A 20,267-nucleotide genomic window follows, 5' to 3' on the forward strand; every position below is an offset into this window, starting at 1 on the left:
ACAATTATTCCCATCGACGGCAATCATTATATCTTAAAAAAAATCACAACCGTTCAATAATTAAAAAAAATCTTTTAAATGATATAATAAAAATATCTTATCCTTATCCACTAACCTGGTCCCATCGCTACACTTTCCCAGACCTTCCAGCATAAGGAAGAGATATTCATACTCGTTAGTATTTAACCCATTCTCCACGACCAAGCAAAATATAATGTCTACAGATACAAAAACCAAAACCACTCTGTTTGGTTACGATGTTAAAGTCGATCGTTGCTGGCTCTTGTTCTGTTCCGTTACAGTTGCAAGCTAAAGATAATCTTAATGCAGGAGCATGTTTCTCTGATACAACGAAATCCGCTTCAGTGGCTTGCCGTTCTTCTTCTTCGAGAACCAACGCTTATAATGTCCCAAAACTCGAACCCTTTAGCCGTACTAAGTTAGAACGTGCCGTCAAAGAACCCTCCTTGATCGAAAAATCTGAAAACGATCTTGCAGGTCCATTTCCGTTACTTATTTTCAATTTTTTTTAATAAACTTTATTTGATCTTATTTTAAATAAGCCTTCTGTTATCGTTTCTTTGCAGATTATTGTTCAACACTTGAAGGAGATGATTCCTACAGTTGCTGGAGAGCTTACTTTGAGCTCAAAGATCTTGAAGTAAGTTTATCCATTTACTTCATATCATATTGCCCTTATCTTAAATTCAAATGGAACTTTGTATGTGAACTTTAGTTCTGTGTGAAATTGATCAGAAAGAATCGCCAAAAGAAGAGGTCGAGAAACTGGTCCTGCAATTGGGTGGTGTGAAATCTTTAATTGGGTGCTTACATGGGATTTCATCAATACGCAAAGCAAAGACTGATGGGTTTGCTTCGGAAGAAAAACCATTTGGTTCCAAGAGAATAGAAAGCAGTTCGCGTCCTGTCCCGGATGGGCTGCCCAAGACCCTGGAAGAGCTTGAGGAAGAAGAGAGAGCGAGAATGCCTGATTCTCCATACACGAGATTGCTTAGAGCAAAAGGGAGACTCCCTGCTTGGTACTCGCTTGCCCCTGATCACGAAACAGATTGATAATTTGGGCGAAGAGGTTTAACAAGTTTTGTGTTGGTTCATTGCCGATATTATCATGGATCTGGTCTATTATTTAAATGTGGGATTTTTGTTCTTTGATTGATTGTCGTAGCGAAGTATACAGTTCCATCAGTTGATAAGTTATATAGTCTTAATATCGAATATGTGCTTCAGAGCAAACACCTTTTTGCATATAAATAACTCCAGCTATTGAAATCTTCTTGCAACATTCTTTATAGCAAGGCTAATAATGCTAACTTACGGTTCCCTCACATGAATAGTAAATTATGTGGGTTCACTTACTATTTATATAAGAGGAGGATGGTAAGTTACATATATGTAATTTTGGGAAATCCTTATAGCAATTTGAGCTGAGCTGAAACAGACTGTTTGTTTGGCTGCTTTGTTGTTTCATTATAAATCTTCATAAACAGGGTGGCATGATAGTAAATTTGGTTTCAATTATCAGTGTATGTTCTCTATGTGACACATTGAAGTCCACTGATCATTTCCAGGCCACAAAAGAATAAGCTTGACCCAATTATCAATGAAATCAACCGGAGAACAGAAACTACATCTCAATTAATTGAGCCAATTCTGCTTACATGTGCAAAGTTCAACGGTAAAGCCGTAAAGGAGGGCTTCTCAGGCTGAACTTAGGAACTTGTGAACTAATATAAGCTATAATTTTAATCTCATTTAACGGTGTTTAATCTCTGCGGATTTTATTGATAATGATAAATAAGATCATCCTTAACCGTTTGATTAGTGAAAACCATGGAGTTGTCTGCCAAGTGGCAAACAGGGTGAACTTCAATTGCCTTCCTCATGTCATATTCTTCTGATTAAATACAATCAATTTTGTCCGACTGATTATCATATACAATCGGTCAATTGCCATTTTTAGCTTTGCTCAAACAAAGAAACAACTTCCATTAACTTATCTAAAGTTTAGTTATGCACCAGGGGTGCTCCAATCTCCCGGCAAAATTGGTGGCGAAAAAACAGAGACATTTTTCCTTTTTCTTTTCCCAGTCTGTCAGTGGCTCGAAATCCTTAACCTCTACCTCTATATATAACACCTCCCCTGCCATTGGGATCCACAGCCTGCTATATGCAGCCTTGGACTTGAAACCAAGGTGTTAACAAGTATGGCTAACACCAGAGGATTGCAGGTCTTTGGCTGTGTTGTTCTCGTCTCCCTTGCATGCTCGTCTTTATCATCCATTTGTTCTGCTTTGACTGATGCTGAAGCGGCTTTCATTGCTCGCCGCCAGCTCTTAACATTACCAAAGGATGGAAAACTTCCTGATAATTTCGACGATGAGTATGGTCTTAAGAACAAAATTTTTTCCAATGATAGGCTGAAGAAAGCATATGTTGCCCTTCAAGCTATCAAGGTAATAGCTCAAGAAAGTTCACAAAAAACACAGGAAGGCCAAAGGATAGCTTCTTAAAATAAAATATCAGTAGTAGAAATGCTCAAATGTTATCCATTCAAAATGTGATGGCGATAACAGCAGCATAAAAGAGATCTCAACCAAGAAAGTTGTTACCAGAAGAAAAGAACATGACAATTGATCATAAAGTAACAAATGTGACAAATCTCTGTCGTTAGCACTTAGTAGTTAAAAGAGCGATGAAAAGAGAACACTCTTAATTATTGAAACCCTCTAGATCATTGTCATACATAATTCCAAATTCTCAAATGCAAGAAAACAGCAATTCAATCACGGTTTCTGGTAGATGAAAGGGCACATCAGAATTGTTCACACTCTCAGAACAAATTCACACAATTGACCATGCAACAAACCAATACTAAGATGTTGAAAAAAAAAATGATCGCGCAATTACTCAAGGAAGGAAAAATTTTAGCTCACCTTAGCCAGCCTCTTCTCTTAAGTTGAAATACCTTGTCCTCTAAATTCAATAGAGGCACACTTACGTTGGGCGGAGTCCACTGCACGAAAATCAATTATAAACAATAAAATATCTCATACAAAAATATACCAGGTTAAAAAATTTAGCAAACAGGCTGTAATCTTGACCTTACGGAAGTAAATAAAAATAACAATGAATGCACCAAAAAGAACTGGATGCAAACTTATATATACAAGTAGTACGCTCAAAAGGTACACAAGAGAAACATGAATATCAAATAAAGCACAGAAATCTAAAAACCAAACATCACTCTATTAAGTGAAAGAGATAAAGAACTACTTGAATCATCATAAAATTGCAACAATCCCAACATAAACCAATAAGTACACTCAAAGTCTTTAAGGTCATCAATGCATTTATACATAGTCTGTATGGAAACTTTCAATACACTAGTTATCTCTATATCACACATATTGTTTAATTTTGCCTTTAAAACCTAATATCATTTTCAACCCAGTCCAAAATTCCCTTGTCCCTAAAGACATTTCTACTGACAAAAAAATGGAGCATTAAATAGGACAGACGGTGAAATCAATTATTAGCAATCCCTTGAAGTAGCAATAAGATATATCATCACCGATTGAGCTTGCTAACAGGTATTCACTATTGAGCATTTCTGCCATTTTTTCCTTGCCACCTACACCTTAGCCTTCAACTCAAGAATTTAACTTAATGGATGTTTCATCATACCGTGAAAACTCCAAGAACGTTTTACTATGCTACCTCAAATATGATAGGTATTTCAAATTAACACAGTATCAAGATACTCAAATTCATGCGCAAAACCAATATAATGCCAATTATATGAACATTACCTCTGGAGGCATTCCAACTGGATTTAGTGGAGAACCGGCTGCAGGAAATCCAACCCGGCCAATCCCTTCAGCTTTTGCCTCTAAGCTCAATTTCTTCTGTGTGGCTAAGTTCCTAGACTCTTCACCACGTTTCACTACCCGAGGTGGAAAACCTTTTGAGTTCAATTCATTGTCTGAATGCCACCCAGTTCCTTGTGCAAAAGATGTGACCTCCTGAAGGTCATGGCTTCCATCTTTATCACCGGCTTCATTGTCAGAGAAGCTGTTCACGGTCTCAGATGTATTTTGCCTTACAACATATTTACTAATCCCATCGGTACTCAATGACAAGTTTCTACCAGGGATTGAGGAGGAGGCATCATCAGTGGGGGAAGGTGAACCAACAACTTTCCCCATCAAGCCATCTGAAACCCCTTTAAACGGCCGTACAATGTCATCCACAGCATCATCCACATTTACTGTGATAACAACAAAGGACGATTAAATGGTCAGAAAAATCACAATAACTCATCTAGGCTAAAATCAAAATTCAGGAAGAAAACAGAAGTATAATTTTGCCAGAACTTATTGGGTGAACTACTTATTTTCAATCACAAAAAAATTCATTAAGAATATAAGAATGAGTTCCATACGCGTGATAGTTTCTCTTCAAATAGTTGGCAAAATAAACTAATTCCATTTTACAGTTTCTCACATATGAATTAGATTGAAAATGAGATGTTCAAAGCCATCCACGATACACACACAAGCACCAGTATGTACAATAAGAGACAGACTTCTGATGGTCAAAATTGAATAAAAATGTGTGTATGTGAATGTGTATGTGACACAAAGAGAGAGAGACTTTGACAAATTGAGATCGTTAAAAAATAATAATAATAAATAAATAAATAAGAGGGAGGAAAAACAAATTTATGACATACATAGTGATGAGGAACATGCAACTTCTATGAATAAAGGAAAAATACGTGTGGCCAATAGAATAAAGTACACTGAGTAATAATATTAAATAAAAGTCTTACTACTGACCAACTCTTAGAACAATGCAAATGGTAATCCAGAAGATGAAAGAGTTTGTTTAAAATCATGAAAACAACTATACTGGATAATTGTCGCAGTTGAAGAACCTATGAAAAATCCACGTGATGGGATCTCTTGCACTATAAGTAACAGGATAATAAAAGGCAATAAAAAAAAAAATGTATAAAATTCAAGAGTGTGGTAACAACAACCAAAAATACCACATACCTGCTAGGGTTCTCATCACTGATGATGATTTTCCAAAAGAATAATTCTTCAAAATCAAAAGGCTATATTAGTGATTAGATATATCTCAGCTGACCAATAGAAAATGTAAATGACTGTTGTAAACGAGTTACAGTATTTAGCCAGGAAACTAACACCGACTGTCAGGAAGATACAAACCTTCGAATTAACACTTAAAAAATCCCAGACTTCATGTTGTTCAGCAACATTGGCTATAGAAAGGAGATCCTGTGGTATAGGTAACAAAACTGAGACAAGAAGAAAATGGTGCTGCCATTGAAGAGAATAAGACAGAGAAGGAAGTTAGAGTACGTGTAGATATTTGTCAAGCTGAATACAGCTCTGATAAACAAAAGCATCCTCGGTGCTTGACGAGAATATCCCTTTGGGGGGTAAATGTAATGTATAGTTTGGGAATTCTTTAAGATGTCGATGTAATCGTTCAAAATTTCTATATCTGCATGGAGACAAGAACAAGAGTCAAGTTAAAACCAGACTCAAATCATTTCTGCTACAAAATGAAGCATACTGATATGGAAACTCCACGAACTTTCTTATTAACTCATTGCAACCAAACTAACTTGTGGTTACCAGACAAATTCTCTAATGTGTATAAAACATGTGATGACATGATACTCTTATAGATATGAAATAGGCAAGTAGAAACCTTCTTTTCACAAACCAAGTTCTGTTTTCTGAATCTGTCACTGCAATTGAATACACTGCAAAAGATTTTGACCCATGTTTCTCAAAATAAGCTCCCATTACCTGTACACATAGGTCAGGAAAGCATACAAAATATAACTATAACTTGAAGAAAACATCATTCATGACATATCTAGAGACACAAGCTCAACAGACAAGGATTGTAATGGCTGATCATTTTATATTATATGCATCTCACAAAAATTTTAGATAAAGATGCTCACCCGGCACTTGAGCTTGGGGCAATGTCGTCCATCACTGCAAAGCATTACATCTGAGGCATTCTTATGCCCATGTTCTTCCCCACTCCTTCCAAAATCAGGGCTGTAAAACTCAGCAATGATGGACCCTCCACCATCTTCTGTAAACGCCTTTTTTGAATCAGGTTCAGTTTTCAAAGCAGAAGTGCTGCTGGATTTCTTAATCCTACTTGGATTTGCATCAGCACCAATGCTATCAGTATTATTCAACAGATCCCCATCAAAATTTTGAAACAATTGTGTTTCCTTTTTACTCCCCTCACTTATTTGAGTTACAAGACTTACTCCTGGTGATAGCCCCAGGAGTGCTTTCTCCCCTGTTCCTGCAGATAATCCAATCCTGTTGGTGAGCATATCCTTCCCCATATTCGTAGTAGGTACAGCACTATGTATTCCTTGACCCCCGATATTCGTAGTAGGTACAGCACTATGTATTCCTTGACCCTTCCCTAGGTGTTCCTGGACTCCAGCTTTTTCTGCACATTTCTGCTCTTTCTTCTTATAATTTCTTCCTTTTGTCCACATATTTTCAAGATTTTCAGGAGTAAGAACTTCAGTTCTTCTTTGGGTCACAGCCTCCAGCATTTGTGCCCACTCAGCAGCTCGCAGATGGACAGACTCTTCCTGGGATGTACTATCATCCAAAGACATTTCTCTTTGATTCCCAAAATTTGTTGGTATCATATCAGTCCCTTGATTATGCAACGAAGAGAATTGTCCTGAGATCGAATCTCCCATTTTCATTTCCCCTTTACTCTTATCACCACTCAACCCTCTATTGCTATCATCTCTGATAGCAAGTAAAATGTCTTCAATCAATTCATTGATATACCTGGTTAAAGAAATAATTTTATCGGGTGGTTAGACATTCAAGAGAAGAGAAAGGCATAGAATACTTCACGTCCTCTGAGAATTTCTAAAAGTAAACACTCAAATGTATGCTGTTACAAGTATAATCCGTTGAAAGTATGGTATGATTATCATTCCCTTTCCCTCACTACATTAAGTGATGTATATTGGAGTTGTAACAATGTCCTCAACTCAGCATTTCAGATGATTTTAACAACAAATATTCCATTTGCAAAATAATTAGTTCAAGAAACAAGTCTAGTTTAGCGCAGTCCGCAGGTAGTTCAAAAGCTTTATTGTTTTAGACTCATAAATTTCATTTTATTTTATACCTCGTTAGCAAGTCAACAAGATTTATTGTTTTGACCCTTCCCAATATTTCACCAATTGCATCCATGATAATGCTTCGCATTAGCTCAGGAGCCTCCCTATCCGGTGTAATATCTGAATACCATAAATCAACCACAAAATCCTTCAAAATTTTATCGATAAACTCGCTGATTGCAGACTCCACAATAGGAGAATCAATTTTCCGCTTCCGTTTTTGTGGGGCTGATGCATTAGAAAGACGTGAATCATTCACAGACAATTGTTTCTTCTCCAACAGAGAAAGATGAGTTTGAGGATGTTGTGCCTTAACTTTCCAGGATATTTCTACCTCATTAGATAGCATTCGCAATGCACAAACAATAAGGATTGATATGGGCAAATTCATCAACATTGATGTGCTTGTATCTGCATTGAATAATTAAAAAGAAAATAAATATAGTAAACAGATAAGCAGTACATTATACAGAAACATATTTGAAAAGATAGCATATCAATCTCCCAAAAACTGATACCGTAAGAAAAACAATCAGTACCAGCATCAAAGAGTTAGACCAAGATTCTCCATGATTTGGTTGCTCTCAGAGATTCAAAAAACACTTTAATAAAATCTGGAATCCAACTTGGCATCATTAACTTAAGCAATGAAAAAGCTAAAAGAAGAACTTAAACCAGCGTCATAAACATTTTGCTGAGTTCACTGAGGTTTTCCATTTTACGGCCCCTGAAGTGTTTTCTACTTGACAGCTAATGTCTACTTACTATCCACTGCTAGTGATTTCATTCTACAGCAGCCGTGGACTAAAAGCCACAACATCTCAACAAAAAACATACCCTTAGTTCGGCGCCACCAAATTCAAAGTTATCCTTTCATAAAAAAGGTATATAAATGAAGACTGGCCCTATCATTAACACTAATTTCCAATTTCAAATTACCAAACACAGCTTAAACACCAATAATAAGACACCATAAATACCAGCTAAAAAGCACACAGAATTAAATGATGTAAAAAAGTTCAACAATGCAACGACAATTCAAAATTCTAAAACGACACCCTAGCTTAACTTAAACTATAAATAAAATTAACACAAATTAACTGAATAAAGCAAAAAAAAAAGAAAATTTAAAAAAAAAACCCGAGAATTTGATTGTTATCGTACGCGATAAGAAATAGCAGACCGCGAATATCAACAAGGCCCACCACACCGTCCGTACTTTGGCTTCCTCCATCAGATCTTGTATCGTCTCCATCGCCTTCATTTTTTTTTTCTCTGTTTAATTAACAGAAAATTGCTTAAATTTTTAATTGACTAGAGACATCGATATCGCTCGAGGATATTGATCGCGCGAAAAGTAAGGCCTTGTTCGGTTTCTGGAGACGTGGTGGCGTCTGTCAGCTAATTGACTTTCTTCAGCAATTAATTTGAAAGCAGCAACAAGAGAGAATATCGGAGCATGTAAAATTTGATTTCGTTAGCTTCTCTTTTTGTTTTTTTTTTTTTTTGGGATTTTATTTTTGTTTTTTAATTTTTTTTCTTGGTATTTTAAATGGAAACAAATTATACGTGCGAAAAAGATAATTTGCTAAGCGTCGTTAGGCTCATCGTTCCGTTACTTTACACGTGTAAAGTCTGGGATCTTCTCAGTTCATCTCAAAATAATTTCGATAAATTTTTGCTATTTATTACTGTAAATATTATTATGAGGGAAAATATCCACCGTCCATCTATTTTTTACATCTTTTTAAAAAATATACAACTCTTTCATTTTTTGGCTGAAATCCACCTAAAGTTATATTTTTTTCACTTTTCCACTTCCGTTTGGAATCCGTTAAGAAAACTAACGGAAACTTAAAAAAATGACAATTTTACCTCCAAAACGAAAATTACAATTTCACCTTAAAAATTATAAAAAATAATCAGATTAAATCTAATAATTTTCTCCATCGGTCAATAAAAAAATTAATTCCACAACCATCAAATACAAATTTTTTTAAAAAAAATATGTCGGTAATTAGAATGCTAAATTATAACAGTGGTATTAAAAATAGCCTAATCTCACAAACCATCAATTGAATTTAAGATAAATAAAGTTTTATTATTCATTGAGTTATAATCTCTAGTAGTTAAGATTTTTTTGTACTTCATTAACGTACCAATAATGATATTCATTATTAAATCTTATTATTTTTGGTATTTTTTATGGTGAACTTGTAATTTTCGTTTTGAGGGTAAAATAGTCATTTTTTTAAGTTTCCGTTAGTTTTCTTAACGGATTCCAAATAGAAGTGAAAAAGTGAAAAAAAATATAACTTTAGGTAGATTCCATTTAAAAAATAAAAGAATTGTATATTTTTAAAAAATGTGTAAAAAATAGGTGAACTGTTGATATTTTTTATTATTATATAAGTTATATAAATTTAGGGACAAAATGCCTGATAACTAATTGCAGCGAATGACAAAAATTGATGCCTGGTAGGAGGCGCATATGGGTGACAGCGTGGACAACGTGGATAATACAAGTCATGTTGGTGTTGTGTTACAAATGTTTCCAACTCATTCCTGCGATATGATTATGAAAACGGTCGGGCAGAAGTATGCTTCAATTAAAATACCATTCAAGAGGAAAAAGGAAAAAAGAAAACTTTTAATTATATGATCAAATGGGCCGAGATGGGTCATTTCTGGGCTTTGAATGCCCAATTGGTTTAAAGGATCATCATGGATATAAGTTCGACAATAGGCTTTAGTGATGGGAGTCAAGAATCATAATATTTGTGATTGGCCCAACTGCTACTGCATTTATTTATTATATCACATATAGAATCCAAAATAGTAGGAATTCCCTTATCCCATTGAAAAATAAGCATATCTTATAATTATCTATGATCGTTTGCGTCTCTAGTGTGATCGAATCCTTCCAGTAGTAATCAAACGAACTGCGTTATAGACATAAAAGCGTAAGAACTCAAGGTACTCTATTGTTCCCATTTTTATCTAATTCGAGGAGTAGAGTCAGGATCCCTTGAGTTCTTAACAAACATAATATTATGTTTTGCTCCTATAAATAAAAAAAAAGGATAATTTTTTTAATGCATCATCGTGCATAAGAATATTAGATTACCCAATATAAAAGATTGAAAAATCATCACAAACCACCTTTTTTTTTTTTGGATTTTTTATGGTATCTTTTAACTTTCCATATATAGAAATAGAAACAAATAGACTTAAATATTAGAATCTTGTATTATTGTCAATATTAAATTTATAAGACAAAAGATAAATCAAGTAATGAGTATAAATCCTGTGAGGTATTAGTTACAATAACTTGTAAGGTATCTTTGTACAAACTAATATGTTTATAATAAAATGTATCTTGATATTATTTTTATTTTGTATTTTATTAGGATACAATCCAAATTTTTATATTTATCCTTACGATTGCAAAGACTTATTTTCTTAGTTTCTATTGAAAGAGTGAATTCTTAGGTTTTGAAAACGAAGGTGATGGTAGCGTAACCAACTTAATTTTATTTGGAGTCAAATTTTTAACTTGTTTTCTTTTGGCTAAAACTAATTTTGTTTTAATTTATTGTGGATATGAGAGATCAATGACTTCTTCTTCTTTTTTATTTTTTATTTTTGGGGCGAGAGGACAGTGAGGGGAAGAGTAGTATAAAAATGGCCATTTTATAAAATCAATCAATTGAGAATTTGACCCGTTTACCTCCTCTCCTTAATTTTAAGGTGGAGGGTTCAAGTCTCTTTAGCACCTATGAGAGTTTGTTTTCTATCATTACTCATGCAGGGATTTAGTTTTTATATTGAGTTTTGATAGGTTGACTATGTTTGACATTAATTGTTCATTTATACTTTGGCTTTAGTTGTATCGGGTAAAATATATTTCAAAGCAAATAAAAATCAATAATCTATCAAAATAAAAGGTCAAACGATGGTCTTGTTGGTAAAAGCCTAAAAGTTAGTTGATCCAAACATTATCAACTAATTATTTTTGGTTGGAAATATCTTCGCGCTCCACTATTTTAATATTTTTGCAAATCCACCACATTTCTAGAAAATAATTACAACGAGTTTACTTTTTTTTAAAACAAAAATAAATCAACAAAAGTTTTCTACAATTAATCAACTAAAATTTTCTTATATCTATATATTTTTTACCGCTTTCTTTGGCCATCTTTGATTACAAAAGTTGCTTTGATATAAATTTTATCTGATTATTTTATCCTTTTGACATAAAATGATCAAATTACCCTTATAAACATAAGTTGTTGTATCTAATAGTCTAGATATTGAATTTTATGGCTATAATCTAATGTTTTTAAATGAATCTAATAATTATTTTTGATATCCTTACATGTGAATGGTATAAATTTGATAGTCCAATAATTTATGTGAACATTCTATCTTAAAGAACATTATATTAGTTTAATTAAAAATTAATGATCATACTAACAAAATAGTATTAATATATTATTTAGAAACAATGAATTCCAAATAAAATGAAAGTAAATTTTTAGTGCTTTTATTTTATACGGATAAAACAGCCGATTTAAACTAACACTAAATCAATCACTATAATCAAATATACTAAAAAAAGTTAGGTCCCAAAAAAAAAAACTAAAATTTAATTGAAATATCCCTAATCCATTATTTTTTGGATAAGTTTGAAAGAAAAAGTCGTCTGCCCCCGGCCCACCGCCCACTGTGCACGCTGTCCACTGCCCGCGGTATCGGCGCAACGCTGCGTTCGACAAACCACTTTTAAACCAATGTGACAGTTCCGCATAATAATAATTCGGGATCTCCAATACAATTATGCCCATCGACGGCAGTATTTTTTTTAGTATTTATATCTTAAAAAAAATCACAACCGTTCAATAATAAAAAAATCTTTTAAATCATACAATAAAAATATCTCATCCTTATCCACTAACCCGGTCCCATCGCTACACTTTCCCGGACCTTCAAGCACAAGGAAGAGATATTTATACTCGTTAGTATTTAACCCATTCTCCACGACCAAGCAAAATCCATAGTCTACAAACACAAAAACCAAAACCACTCTGTTTGGTTACGATGTTAAAGTCGATCGTTGCTGGCTCTTGCTCGGTTCCGTTACGGTTGGAATCTAAAGATAATCTTAATGCAGGAGCATGTTTTTCTGATACAACGAGATCCGCTTCAGTGGCTTGCTGCTCTTCTTCTTCGAGAACCAACGCTTATAACGTCCCAAAACTCGAACCCTTTAGCCGTACTAAGTTAGAACGTGCCGTCAAAGAACCCTCCTTGATCGAAAAATCTGAAAACGATCTTGCAGGTCCATGTCCGTTACTTATTTTCAAAATTTTTTAATAAACTTTATTTGATCTTATTTTAAATAAGCCTTCTGTTATGGTTCCTGTGCAGATTATTGTTCGACACTCGAAGGAGATGATTCCTACAGTTGCTGGAGAGCTTACTTTGAGCTCAAAGATCTTGAAGTTAGTCTATTCATTTACTTCAAATCATATTGCCCTTAAAACTTATAATTCAAATGGAACTTTGTATGTGAACTTTAATTCTTTGTGTGAAATTGATCAGAAAGAATTGCCAAAAGAAGATATCGAGAAACTGATCCTGCAATCGGGTGGTGTGAAATCTTTAATTGGGTGCTTGCATGGGATTTCATCAATACGCAAAGCAAAGACTGATGGGTTTGCTTCGGAAGAAAAAACATTGGGTTCCAAGAGAATAGAAAGCAGTTCACGTCCTGTCCCGGATGGGCTGCCCAAGACCCTGGAAGAGCTTGAGGAAGAAGAGAGAGCGAGAATGCCGGATTCTCCATACACGAGATTGCTTAGAGCAAAAGGGAGACTCCCTGCTTGGTACTCGCTTGCCCCTGATCACGAAACAGATTGATAATTTGGGCAAAGAGGTTTAACAAGTTTTGTGTTGGTTCGCTGCAGATATTTTCATGGATCTGGTGTATTATTTAAATGTGGGATTTTTACTCTTTGATTGATTGTTGTAGCGAAGTATACAGTTCCATCAGTTGATAAGTTTTATTGTCTTAATATCGAATATGTGCTTCCGAGCAAACACCTTTTTGCATATAAATAACTCCAGCTATTGAAATTTTCTTGCAACATTCTTTATAGCAATTTGAGCTGAGCTGAAACAGGCTGTTTGTTTGGCTGCTTTGTTGTTTCATTATAAATCTTCATAAACACGGTGGCATGGTGGTAAATTTGGTTTCAATTATCAGTGTATGTTCTCTATGTGACACATTGAAGTCCACTGATCATTTCCAGGCCACAAAAGAATAAACTTGACCCAATTATCAGTGAAATCAACCGGAGAATAGAAACTACATCTCAATTAATTGAGCCAATTCTGCTTACATGTGCAAAGTTCAACGGTAAAGCCGTAAAGGAGGGCTTCTCAAGCTGAACTTAGGAACTTGTGAACTAATATAAGCTATAATTTTAATCTCATTTAACGGTGTTTAATCTCTGCAGATTTTATTGATAATCATAAGATCATCCTTCACCGTTTGATTAGTTAAAACCATGGAGTTGTCTGCCAAGTGGCAAACAGGGTGAACTTCCAATTGCCTCCCTCATGTCATAGTCTTCTGATTAAATACAATCAATTTTGTCCCACTGATTATCATATACAATCGGTCAATTGCCATTTTTAGCTTTGCTCAAACAAAGAAACAACTTCCATTAACTTATCTAAAGTTTAGTTATGCACCAGGGGTGCTCCAAACTCCCGGCAAAATTGGTGGCGAAAAAACAGAAAGAAGTTTTTCCTTTTTTTTCTTTTCCCAGACTGTCAGTGGCTCGAAATCCTTAACCTCTACCTCTATATATAACACTTCTCCTGCCATTGGGATCCACAGCCTGCTATATGCAGCCTTGGACTTGAAACCAAGGTGTTAACAAGTATGGCTAACACCAGAGGATTGCAGGTCTTTGGCTGTGTTGTTCTCGTCTCCCTTGCATGCTCGTCTTTATCATCCATTTGTTCTGCTTTGACTGATGCTGAAGCGGCTTTCATTGCTCGCCGCCAGCTCTTAACATTACCAAAGGATGGAAAACTTCCTGATAATTTCGACGACGAGTACGGTCTTAAGAACAAAAATTTTGCCAATGATAGGCTGAAGAAAGCATATGTTGCTCTTCAAGCATTCAAGAAAGCCATTTATTCTGACCCTTTCAACATAACTGGGAATTGGGTTGACAATGATGTTTGTTCTTATAACGGTGTTTTCTGTGCTCCGGCGCCGGATAATCCCAATATTACCGTTGTGGCTGGCATTGATCTGAATGGTGACGACATTGCTGGGAGTTTTCCAGCCGAGTTGGGGCTACTGACTGATCTTGCATTGTTTCATGTCAACTCCAATAGGTTCTGTGGGATTATTCCCGACAACTTATTTGACTGGAAACTAATGTATGAGTTTGATGTCAGCAACAACAGGCTTGTTGGTCCTTTCCCAAGAGTTGTTTTATCCTGGACAACTCTGAAGTACCTTGATCTTCGATACAACAATTTCGAAGGAGAGTTGCCATGTGCACTTTTTGAGATGAAACTCGATTCACTTTTCTTGAATCACAACAGGTTCTGGTCCAACATTCCTGAAACAATAGGTTATTCAACCGTCTCAGTTGTGACATTTGCTAACAACAATTTCAGTGGTTGCATCCCACGATCTATTGGCAACATGCAAAACTTGAACGAGATTATACTCTCAAACAATAAGTTGTCGGGGTGTTTCCCATCCGAAATTGGGTCGCTTAAAAACTTGAGAGTCTTCGATGCCAGCTCTAACTTATTCCATGGAAGTGTGCCGCAAAGCTTTTCAAGCTTGGAGAGTATACGAACATTGGTTCTTTCGTATAACAAGCTCACAGGATTTGTGTCCGAGCAAATTTGCAAGTTGCCAAGCTTATCCAATTTCACATTCTCTTATAATTACTTCCAAGGATTGGGAAACGAATGCATTCCAGGTTCGAAGGTGAACAGTGCATTTGATGATACCAGCAATTGTTTGGCAGAGAGGCCAAGTCAGAAGTGGGCTAACACATGCGAGCCGGTGGTGACCAATCCTGTGGATTGTAGTAGAGACGTGTGCTCGGCAGGAGGCACTCCACCATCCATACCTTACGCTGCTCCTCCAAAGCCAACGACAATTCCGCCAGCACCCGAACTGAAGACCCCTACACCAGCTCCTCCAACACCACGAGAAACTAAAGTCTTTCGTCCAAAGGGCACAACTCCACCTCCACCACGAACACCATGGGCTCAAACACCTCAGCCGTCAAAACCATCACCATCACCACCAGTGCAATCTCCCCCAATAGGAGTGCAGTATCCACCCCCAGTTTCTCCTCCACCACCAACACCGTTACCACCTGTGCAATCACCATTGCCACCAGTACAGTCAGCTCCCCCACCTTCTCCTCCGTCACCACCACGAGTGCAACCGCCAGTGCAATACCCACCTCCAGTTTCTCCCCCACCACCAACACCATTACCACCTGTGCAATCACCATCGCCACCAATACAGTCACCTGCCCCACCTTCTTCTCCGACACCATCACCGCCAGTGCAACCGCCAGTACAATATCCACCCCCGGTTTCCCCTCCGCCACCAGTGCAATCACCTCCGCCACCATCTCCTTCACCAACGTCACCACCCCTAATCCAATCTCCACCTCCACCACAGGTCCAGTCACCTCCCCCACCGTCGCCTCCATTAGCTTCGTCTCCCCCAATTCAATCTCCACCGGCGCAACCTGTCCACTCTCCACTCCCACCACCTCCTTCACCTCAACCATCCCTACCCCCTCCTGTCAAGTCTCCACCCCTATCTTCACCTTTGTCTCCTACAGCATCAAAACCATCATCACCGGTGCCTGAACCATCTAAACCATCATCTCCGGCGCCTGAACCATCAGCACCAACACCTGTAACATCGAAACCTTTTGCGCCAGTACCTGAACCTTCCAAACCATCAGCTCCGACCTCGACACCTTCAACGCCATCGCCAACACCAGCACCAGCACCATCAAAACCACCTACTCCGACACCTGAACCATCAAAACCATCAACTCCAACACCTGAACCATCTAAACCGTCATCACCAGCTCCTGAGCCTTCCAAACCATCACCTCCTTTACCAGTTCTATCGCCAGCACCTGAGCCATCAAAACCATTAGCTCCAGCTCCGGAGCCGCCTAAACCGTTAACCCCAGTGCCAACACCAACACCTGAGCCATCAAAACCACCGGCTTCAACACCTCCCCCAATTCAATCTTCACCACCTCCACCAAGGCAATCTGCACCCTCACCGTCGCCAGCTTCACCTCCGCCACCTATTCAGTCTCCACCTCCACCTTCACCTTTGCCACTTGTAAACTCTCCGCCTCCTCATTCGCCTCAACCATCACCATCCCCACCCTCACCTTCACCTTCGACAACATCACCTCCGCCGTCTCCTTCACCTCAACCGTCACCACCCCCACCCGTCCAGTCTCCACCACCAGCAAGTTCAACACCTCCACCAAGGCCAGTTTACTCTCCCCCTCCGCCTGTTCAGTCTCCTCCACCTCCTGGACAATCCCCACCTCCACAAGCATATTCTCCACCACCTGTGATCAACTCTCCTCCGCCGCCGGTACAATCTCCACCTCAACCAGTCTCTTCTCCACCACCAACGCCAACTGCATCTCCTCCCCCTTCTACTGTTCCTCCACCTACGGATTTCGTCCTCCCGCCAAACATTGGTAGCTTGTACCCATCACCGCCTCCGCCCATCTTCCAAGGATACTAAATATCATAGTATTGGCAAATTTACTTTTTGCTGATGCACATTTCGAGTTGCTGAATGCAACGTGAAAATACATTTTGTTAGGAGTATTACTAAATAATGTCTTGGATTTTTTCAACAGCCTTATTCATTGGCATTAAAATGTGACAATCGGGAGATGATTTTGTATCAAATATGTAGGCTCTTTTTTTTTTATTTTTTTTTTAATGTATGATCTGATCTCTTTGTGCTCCAATATGGCATATCCCTTTTGTACTTGTCTTATGTAAAATCACTCTACTAAAAGAATTTGACTGAATATAATGTGTGTTAGAAGAATATATATGAAGTATTTTTCCACAGAGCCTTGAAAATGCATGTTGTGTTCAGCCTGTCCATTTGTTTGTTTTTCATTTTTTGACTTTAATTTTTAATAAAGATTGACGCGTCCTGAATTGAAGGAAATTTAATTTCTCGTAGCCATGATTAATTATCCCTTACGGTTATATTAGAAAACTTGTGTCCTTTTGAGGGATACACAAAGTTATATGCAATATGTTAAGTCATGAGAGGGTAGAGAATGGATAGTTTCCTACTGCATTCATGTCTATAAAGAAAGGAGCTAAAGAATGAAATATTCAGAAAAGTAGTCCTTACATTTACATCCCTCCGCAAGCATGTACGCAAATTATCAGTTAGTGTTACAAATGAAATCATGGCCTGCTGTAATTTTCTTTTAGCATTTCAATTTTGTTTCCATTATTTGCACGCATACGCACACATTTAAAGATTGCGTGAATGAACCAACAAAGTGTTGGCTTCACTGGCAATAGAGTCCCCTTAAGTGGCTTGACTGAGTTTGCTCCCCAGTTCGAGTCGCAGGGAAGTCGCCTTTGTTGGGAGAACCTGTGCCTCTCAGTTCGAGTGGAGACTTCTAGTTTAGGTTGTGGTACGGGCTTAAAGGTGTCTCTCACAGTTTGGGCCCTCCCCAAAATACCTCGTGGTCAAAACCAAAAAAAAAAAAAAAAAGATTGCGTGAATGAACATAAACTCCATCCTACAAACTGCCAAGCTAGCACTCACCTTAACGCTTTAAAATTACACCACATTTTTACCTATGTTCTAATTGTTTTAAATCTCTGAATCTACGTACTAAATTATGAAATTTTCCATGACTGAATGAATAAATCAACCAACATTTATTTACAATAAATTTCAAATTTAAATTGTCTTGAACTTTTTAATACCAATATATAGCAGTAGTGGGGGTTACGGTTCTCCGCCTCATGCTGCCTCTAAATTTATAAAACTTTGTCACATCGGCGCTAAAATGGTCAGTTCAAAAATGCAAAGTCTTGTTTTGAGAAACTAGTTGTGATTGGATCGATGAATTCAATCCATCCTCCAGAAACCAAAGACTAGTGGCTGAAATCAGGATTTTTGTTCCATGATGGACATAACGGAAGCTAGTAAACTTAAGGAGGTTATACCATAATATCTGTAAAATTAAGAAGGCCAAAAGAGTATACTAGAAAAATGATAAGCTATAGTAGGTTGTAACAAAAAATAAAAAAATTAAAAAAGGTAAAAGTTAGGGAAGCCAAATATAAAACATAATTATGGGAAAATTTTCAATTCCCGCCAAAATAAAAAACTTAACTAACGTTTGACTCGACTAACCGCATGTGATTCTCTCATGACAATGCCAGCTTAAGTGATGAAAACACTAGCTGAAAGAATTAGAGAATAAGGGTGCTCGGCAAGCGAGAAAGTATAGGAACTCATGACAATGCCAACTTAATTGACAAAAACACCAAGGTGAAAGAATTAGGTAATAAAAGTTCTTGGCAAGCGAGAAAGTAAAGGAAAATCACAGAGAAGATATAACGAACACAGAAAGAAATGAGCTTTTTATTATATTGAGCATATTGTTAGGAAATTAATAGGTGAAGTAGGATCACAGCTAAAATGAAATTGAAAAAAAAAATAAAAAACAAGCAAAAAGAGGACACTAAGAAATTACGTGGTTCAACTTTTAGCCTACGTCTATAGGCGAAAACAGAAGAAAAGTATTTTATTAGTAATATGAGGATTACAGATATTGTAATATTTTGGCTCACTACCCAGAACCCCAATACACCTAATTTTTTACTCACTAGAAACAAGAGCTTTATAATTTTAAGCCTTTAAAATTACTCAAGCTCCCTACTTTCTCTCTCACGAATTTTTTGGATGCCAAAACGAAATGGGGAGCTCTCCCTTTTTATAGCTAAAATTGGCTATTAAAATATATTTTTTTTCCACCTCCATTATCTTCTTCATTTTTCTTTTTCCTTCTTCAAAAAAACGTTGTTGCCAAATTCTATTTTTTCTTCTTCTTTCTTTTTGTCTTTGTTCAAATTTGGCAGCGTCAACTCTTCCTTTTTCTTCTTCCTTGTTTTCTTTGGGCGGCACCTTTCCCCTTTAATATTTGTTGTTTCAAAGTTTCTTCATTCTTCTAGATTGGTGGTTGTCCAAGCCAATTTGAATTTGGCTTGTTAAAGCCACCAGCTTTGTCAGCCATTATTTTGACATTCTCCCACTTGGAGATTTGATTGAGGATCAATCAATCTCCACACCATCCTTTTTGTTTCGCCATTGTCATACTGTTTACGTCTCTGCTAAGCCACAAGAGGATCTACTCCATACAAACTTGTCAGTATTGATTGGCTTGGTCATAACATCTGCTAGGTTATCTTTCGTATGGATTTTATGTAAATCCACACTTCCGTCTTCTACTACTTCTTGAACAAAGTGATATTGTACCCTTATGTGCTTTCTCTTGAAATGAAAGACTGGATTTCTTGTAATGTGCAAGGCACTCTGACTGTCACAATACACAAAAATTTTCTCTTGTTTGTGCCCGAGTTCCTCCAATAACCTTTGTATCCAAATAACTTCTTTGCAAGCTTTTGTAGCCGCCGTGTATTCTGCTTTTGTTGTAGATAAAGTCACAACGGTTTGCATTTTTGAAACCCAGCTTACAGCTCCTCCCGCAAGTGTAAACACATAGCTAATAGTGGATTTCCTTTTATCAAGGGCTCTTGTAAAATTTGAATCCACGTAACCCTTGATAGTAAATTCTAATCCTCCATAACATAATGCAACATTAGAGGTTCCTCTAATGTATCTCAGAATCCTCTTCACAATTTTCCCATGATGTCCACTAGGATT

At 36.9% G+C, this 20,267-nt stretch overlaps 3 protein-coding genes across 13 annotated transcripts in view; 2 read left to right on the forward strand and 1 right to left on the reverse strand.

Moving 5' to 3' along the window:
- LOC102616795 (uncharacterized) overlaps positions 1 to 8,757 on the reverse strand; it is a 26,443-nt gene extending 17,686 nt beyond the window's left edge. The window contains exons 1-9 of one of the 9 annotated variants that reach the window (XM_052432189.1): positions 8,399 to 8,754; positions 7,243 to 7,645; positions 6,026 to 6,893; positions 5,764 to 5,864; positions 5,409 to 5,553; positions 5,256 to 5,324; positions 5,079 to 5,124; positions 3,831 to 4,288; positions 2,955 to 3,034 (exon numbers count right to left, since the gene is read on the reverse strand). In XM_052432189.1, coding sequence (XP_052288149.1) covers positions 2,955 to 3,034; positions 3,831 to 4,288; positions 5,079 to 5,124; positions 5,256 to 5,324; positions 5,409 to 5,553; positions 5,764 to 5,864; positions 6,026 to 6,893; positions 7,243 to 7,645; positions 8,399 to 8,498 — 2,270 coding nt within the window. In that variant the 5' untranslated portion in view covers positions 8,499 to 8,754. Of the gene's footprint in view, positions 1 to 2,954; positions 3,035 to 3,830; positions 4,289 to 5,078; positions 5,125 to 5,255; positions 5,325 to 5,408; positions 5,554 to 5,763; positions 5,865 to 6,025; positions 6,894 to 7,242; positions 7,646 to 8,398 lie in introns of all 9 variants that reach the window. The other 8 variants (XM_052432183.1, XM_052432184.1, XM_052432185.1 and 5 more) reach the window with 8 other exon arrangements.
- LOC102615817 (CCG-binding protein 1) lies at positions 183 to 13,385 on the forward strand. Of its 3 annotated transcripts, none has more exons than XM_006480094.4 (3): positions 183 to 498; positions 588 to 661; positions 757 to 1,296. In XM_006480094.4, exons 1-3 carry the CDS (start codon positions 258 to 260, stop codon positions 1,072 to 1,074), a joined length of 633 nt encoding a protein of 210 aa, XP_006480157.2. In that variant the 5' UTR covers positions 183 to 257; the 3' UTR covers positions 1,075 to 1,296. The 3 variants fall into 3 exon arrangements, with proteins under 3 accessions (XP_006480157.2, XP_052288154.1, XP_015386186.2); XM_052432194.1 differs by lacking the exons at positions 588 to 661; positions 757 to 1,296 and adding exons at positions 12,665 to 12,738; positions 12,839 to 13,385 and having other exon boundaries at positions 184 to 498; XM_015530700.3 differs by lacking the exons at positions 183 to 498; positions 588 to 661; positions 757 to 1,296 and adding exons at positions 12,264 to 12,575; positions 12,665 to 12,738; positions 12,839 to 13,385.
- Positions 13,386 to 14,186: 801 nt separating this feature from the next.
- LOC102609669 (pollen-specific leucine-rich repeat extensin-like protein 4) lies at positions 14,187 to 19,278 on the forward strand. The gene has a single exon (XM_006480008.4). It carries the CDS (start codon positions 14,187 to 14,189, stop codon positions 17,076 to 17,078), a length of 2,892 nt encoding a protein of 963 aa, XP_006480071.2. The 3' UTR covers positions 17,079 to 19,278.
- Positions 19,279 to 20,267: the final 989 nt, after the last annotated feature.

This window comes from Citrus sinensis, chromosome 8 (assembly GCF_022201045.2).
Source record: "Citrus sinensis cultivar Valencia sweet orange chromosome 8, DVS_A1.0, whole genome shotgun sequence".
In the NCBI taxonomy this organism is placed as follows: domain Eukaryota; kingdom Viridiplantae; phylum Streptophyta; class Magnoliopsida; order Sapindales; family Rutaceae; genus Citrus; species Citrus sinensis.